The 5,695-nt window shown below is 45.7% G+C and overlaps 1 protein-coding gene across 4 annotated transcripts in view; it reads left to right on the top strand.

The window, feature by feature from the left end:
- vti1a (vesicle transport through interaction with t-SNAREs 1A) overlaps positions 1–2,377 on the top strand; it is a 115,728-nt gene extending 113,351 nt beyond the window's left edge. For all 4 annotated transcript variants that reach the window (XM_079333792.1, XM_079333794.1, XM_079333791.1 and 1 more), the window contains one exon: positions 869–2,377. In XM_079333792.1, the coding sequence (XP_079189918.1) occupies positions 869–962 (94 nt within the window). In that variant the 3' untranslated portion in view covers positions 963–2,377. The remainder of the gene's footprint in view (positions 1–868) is intronic.
- The last annotated feature ends 3,318 nt before the right edge of the window (positions 2,378–5,695 follow it).

Genomic DNA, 5,695 nt, shown 5'->3' with positions numbered 1-5,695 from the left:
CTCTCTCCCTCCCTCTCTCTCTCTCTCTCTCTCTCCCCTCTCTCTCCCTCTCTCTCCCTCCCTCTCTCTCTCTCTCTCTCTCTCTCTCTCTCTCTCTCTCTCTCCCTCCCTCCCCTCTCTCTCTCTCCCTCTCCCCCCCCCCCCTCTCTCTCTCCTGTGTTTCCTTCTTCAAAGCCCCCTCCTTGTCAGGTTTACTTAGGTCACAGTGGGAGAATTTTAAATGTGCAAAAGAGTGAGTCTTTTTATTGCAAATTCCATCGGTAATTCAGTGATTTTATTACCTCCAGGAAACCACTGAGCCACTTTTTCCACCTTATTGTGCAAATAAAGTTTTAGAGGCTGTGCAAACTTATTTATGCATGTCAAGCTTGTTTATAAGCGCTTTGCCCTGTTTTCTGTATCCGAGAGACTTTTTTACAGAGGATATGTGTGTGCATGCAAGTCAGAAGAACTATGTCACATTTACGGACAGGAGCTTTGCTCAGAAGTGTTGCAGTTTTTGGGAATATTGTGTTTTTATTTAACGCTCCCCTGGTAGTGATTGTATACCAATAAATTCTGTGTCGACAGACCTCATGGTGGCCGTTAAACACCATCAGGCTCCAGTTGATTGCCGGTCATTTAGTTAGCACATAAACGTGTGACTGTTTTTACGTGTTTTATTTTTCTCTGCAGACACAATATGACTTCTGTGAACCCTGCCTGATCTCTTGTTCTTTTTTTTGTCTCTCTCTCTCTCTCGCTCTCTTCTTTCTCTCTCTCTCTCTTTCTCTCTTGCCCTCTCTCTCCCTCCTTTCTATGTGTGTCTCTCTCTCTCTCTCTCTCTCTCTCTCTCTCTATCTCTCTCTCTCTCTCTCTCTCTCTGCAGGATCATCCAGAACCGAGTCCTGGTCTTCATCCTCGGAGCCATCCTCCTTCTCACCATCATCCTGGCCATCTATTTCAATCTGCGAGGCCACTGATCTCACCCCCTTACACACACACACACACACACATATTCACACTCGCTCCCCACTGACACAAATACAAACACACACAGCCGTGATTAATAGCGACAAAAGCGTTGCTCTGCTGTAATTAGAACAAATGGTCCCCATGAATCAATGTTTCCAAAGCCTGACAGCGAGCTTTTCCCCGCGTCTCTTTCTCCTTTTCCTGTTTGCTCTTTCTTTTTTCTTCTACCTTATTTTCGACTTCCTTTTTCTGTCTCTTGTATTTTTCCAAGTTAAATCCTCCGTCTGTCAGGCTCTTACTTGCATCTTCAGATGGGGAGATGATTTTATGATAGTTTCATATTTTTCGCAGCGTTGTCCTCTGTGTGGTTTCGCAGCTCATCCTATAACCTGGTGAACAAAACTGTTTGGGTTTTTTTCTGTCTTCTTTTAAGTTTCATCTTTTTTTTTTTTGCTACACAATGCAGATTTCGACATGTAGATCGATTCTTCCAGTATTGGAGGTTGGTGAAACGTTATAGAGGATGTACTGTATGTGTGCGTGAGAGACGGAGAAGGAGTGGCATAAGAGTGTTTTGCACATGTATATTTGAGTGACAGTCATAGTTCGGCAGCCGCACGCTGTTTGTTACGAACACCATCAGTCGACACACATTCTGTCGTATTTATGAGCATCTGTAACGAAATGATTCTTCTTCATGTAGCCCCTACATAGCACAGAGGACAGTGCCTTCAGATGAGAAATGCTGTTCACACACCTTAAGAAAGAAAAGAGAGACGAGAGACGAGAGAAGACGCATCGAACAAGTTTGAGGTCAGTTCAGTCCATCAAGGTAAAAATGGGTTTTTTTTTGTTTTTTTTCAGTCAGAGCAGGGAGGAAGAATTGATGAACATTTTAGGAAGGTTTCTACGATTAAAAACACTCATTTATGTTTTGACTACAAACACAGAAAGAGCTGAACCTGAGAGCACAGCACACATTCAGTTAAGTCAATACAGACGTTATAGCCATCGTTCCAGGTCGCCCCTGCACGTCCAGCACGGATTCCCACGACCCATTTCCTGTCCACTTTTTAGACCCGTCTCTCACTGTTCATCATTAAAGATATGATACTGTATGTACTAACATTTAAATCAACATCATGTATAGTGGTTTGCTCTCAATACAAGTGATTCTGTTTCTATTTATTTATAAATGCATCAATGCGTTTCTGTGCTAGAACTGTATATTTAGAGGAAAAACAAATGTAAAAGGCTATCTGATTTAACATTAGCAACATGTTGTTCTTTGGATTGAAGTGTTTAGGCTTCATGCAGTCTGCTCACCAGGACCAACTGAAACATGTGGATTTCAAGTGTAGTGTCTTAATGATTTTTTTGTTGTTGTTGTTGTTCTCATAAATGGATTCAACTTGTTTTAGAACTTGTATGTTTTTCTTGTCACGTTCTTCAGTTCTCCTTTTCAGTGTTTATCTGTATGATGACTGATCATGTGACACATTTACAGGTGTTTGAAAAAAACAAAAAACACGTGTGTGAGTTTCCTGCTGTTAAATTCTTCAGGGGAAAGCCATTCTTCGAGGGAGGGGTTGGATTTTAATTTTAGAGGATCTTCGGAGGATATACACAAGTTAGATACATGAATGAATTCCTGTGCACAACACAAACACACACACACAAACACACACACACACACACATTGACACAAACACACACACAGTATTGGTGTGTGCCCGCGTCTCCTGCGCTTGGCGTGGTGGTTCCCAGCGAGGACATTTGCTATTCTCTTTCAGGGCCACAGTCTCCGTTTTTCGGAGATGCGGGAGTCGTCCCCCCCCCCCAACACCCCAACCACATTTCACAGGCCCTCAGCAGCCGCAGTGCCGCCGTCTGCTTCAAAGCCTCAAATTAATGGCCGACAAAATAGCATGCCTCTGACCGTCCCATGCGGGGCCGACCCACCAAGACTTATCATTAAAGTGAAGGAATAATGAAAGAAGGAAGGAAGGAAGTGAAGAAGGAAGTGTGGAGGTGGGGGGTGGAAGGGCTGAAATCCCTGGCAGTTTGACAAACCTCATCTGATAATGACCCTCGTTGATTGTTTTTTCACCTGGTGCACAGTGCGTGTGTGTGTGTGTACGTGCGTGCATGTGCAGCCTACCTACGTGCTGATGTGCTCTTTTTTTTTTTTTTTCCTCTCCCTCTCTCTGTCTCTCATTCTTTCTCTCTCTCTCTTGTACCCCCTCCTTCTCTCTACCTCTCCTGCCACCTTTCCTCCTCCTCCTCCCTCCTCTTCCTCCCCCCCCCCCTCCCTACAGCCTGTCAGATGAGCGGAGCAGTAGCTAGTGAGCGAGCGAGCGGTGGAAGGCAGCGTGGCGGCGGCTTCTATTTGAAGTTGTAATGGTGTCAAAAAGTCAGGGCTGACTGACAGACGTCAGTCCCACAGGGCCTCATTAAAAACAGACCCACTTGACAAGGAAATAATTGAGCGCCGGCGACAACTCGGGGGCCCCTCCGCGTTTTAGATGTTTTTATTTTCTTTTCATTATTAGCAGCGAGCTATTATGTTCATTAAGAAATGGCATTAAAACAAGTTTTTAAAAGCGAGGAGAGCGAGGGAGGGGCAAAGGGAAGGCTGGATGTATGGAGGTGGGAAGATAACGATTTGTTTAGAGCCTTCGTCCCGTTTTATTATTTAAACAGGAGCACTGTCATGTGATACCTTTGGCAGACGTCGGCTGTCATCTGCCACTCCTCCCTTTTTTTTTTCCTCCCTCTTTTTCTCCTTTTTACTCATCCCTCGCTTTCTCCCCCTCAGCTTTTATCTTCCCCCCCTCCCCCGTCCATCCTTTTCCCTTTCTCCACCTGTCCATCTCTCTCTCTCTCTCTGCTCATCCCTTACTTTCTCTCCCTTTTTCGGAGCTGGGGGTGTCGTTGGAATTTGAACTAGATTATTCATCAGTCCCCCCCCCCCCCCCACACACACACCTCAATACCGCCACCCCCCCTCCTTTTTTTTTTCCTGCTGATTTAGTTTTCGACAAGCGTCTCGCCGCAGAAGGCTGAGGATGAAAACTTGTCAAAAATAGGTTATATCTTATTCCAAGGGGCAACAATAGCAGCAGGTACAGACACCTTTTAATATTTAATTTAGACGGGTGTTAACCCTCCTTAAGTGACTGGAGCTCTGCCTTCCATACAGACACCAGGAGAGGAACAGAAAGAGGAGAGGACGGGCGCCATTAATTATGTGACGTCTAAAAAGGGATTTTTAAAACTCTCTCTGACTCCTCCTGAGTCGTTTGGCGTCCCCGCCGTCCAGTGAGAGCTGAAACAGTTCCTCACGTGATGTAATAATGATATTGAGTATTTTTTATATGAGTGGTTTTGGTCTTCTCTCTACAGCATGACTTTACTTTGCACCGCCATCTTGCGTCAGGCCGTCTATCATCCCTCGTGTCTAGCTCAGCGGTAACTCCTGTTCTCACTGATCTTTTCTAGTAGGTTTACATTAAAGCGACAAAAAAAAAAAAGAAAAGAAAAGGGCTCCTCAACAAGGAACCTTTGTGAGCACCACCATTTACAAAAAGCCTGATGTTTGTCAGCCATTTACCACCAGAAAGGATTGTGACAAGCGTCGTTTCGGCTGGCTGTCCCCCGGCGTAGGGGCGGGCCTTAAACGGGATAAACAGCCCCAGTGGTGGGATCACAACAGGAGGGTGGGCGCTTCATCTCCGGGAGTGTCCATGATGTTGCCACCCCCTACCACACAGCCACATATTAAAGAAGGCCCTGTAACAACAGCTTTCCAAGCAGAAGAGAAAAAAAACACACACACACACACAATGGCACTGTTTGAGCAGTACAATGAGTCTTCTAGTGTTTGATTTCACACACGCACAGACAAGCACACACGTATGGTGGACGCCCCTTCAATAAAATGACACACACGCTCCACTGTATGTCTGTTAGAAGAGGAGCCATGTTCCCCGTTTGTACACGCCACCAGTCCTAGCAGAATGCCGTTCTTTCTCTCCTCGGCCCTTTATCTGTCTTTCCCTTCGCCCCCATCAGTACCGTCGACCGTTTTAATGGCGTTTGTGCTCACAAAGAAATGACAATGCCCCCCATTATTTGAGGAAGTCACAGGGGCTACAGTCACACATACATGGACGCTTGTGCATGCAGGATGTTGCCCCTCCGTAGAGGAGGTGGAACTGGAGTTCCTGGTGTAAAGGTTATGTTGATTTGTCGGTATGCACAAATATCCGTTTGCGGTAATGTCCCTATGACTCATTCTTCCAGGATCAGCAGGTTATCTTGTCTGTTAGTATAACCAATCAAAACCTGAGCTGCTCCTAAACTTAAAAAGACCTTTGTGATCTCTGTCAGTGTCTGTGTTTACAGTCTGTCATTAAAACAGTTCTGGATCTCAGCAACCAAGGAGCTGTGTCATAACGTGCATTTCCCTTCTCTGGCTTCCATTTGCTGTCATTGAACACGCGTCCCCCCCCCCCCAAAAAAAGAAAGAAACCGGACTGGGGACAAGTTAGGACGTAAAGCCAGGAACTGACATTTTCAAGCCTCCAGCCGCCTCATCTGCCTCCCTTTTTGATTTTAAGGGCACAGCTAGCCTAACGCAGAGGACACTCTAATACTGTTTGCCATGGAGACAATAGAAGCACAAAGAGCCGGGTCAGAGCCAGGCTGAGCCAGGCTAAACCACTCAGCGCCCCCTCCT

This window comes from Symphodus melops (genome assembly GCF_947650265.1).
Source record: "Symphodus melops genome assembly, chromosome: 21".
Lineage (NCBI taxonomy): Eukaryota > Metazoa > Chordata > Actinopteri > Labriformes > Labridae > Symphodus > Symphodus melops.
Note: the sequence above shows the minus strand (reverse complement) of the source record. Positions and strands in the feature narration are given on the sequence as shown.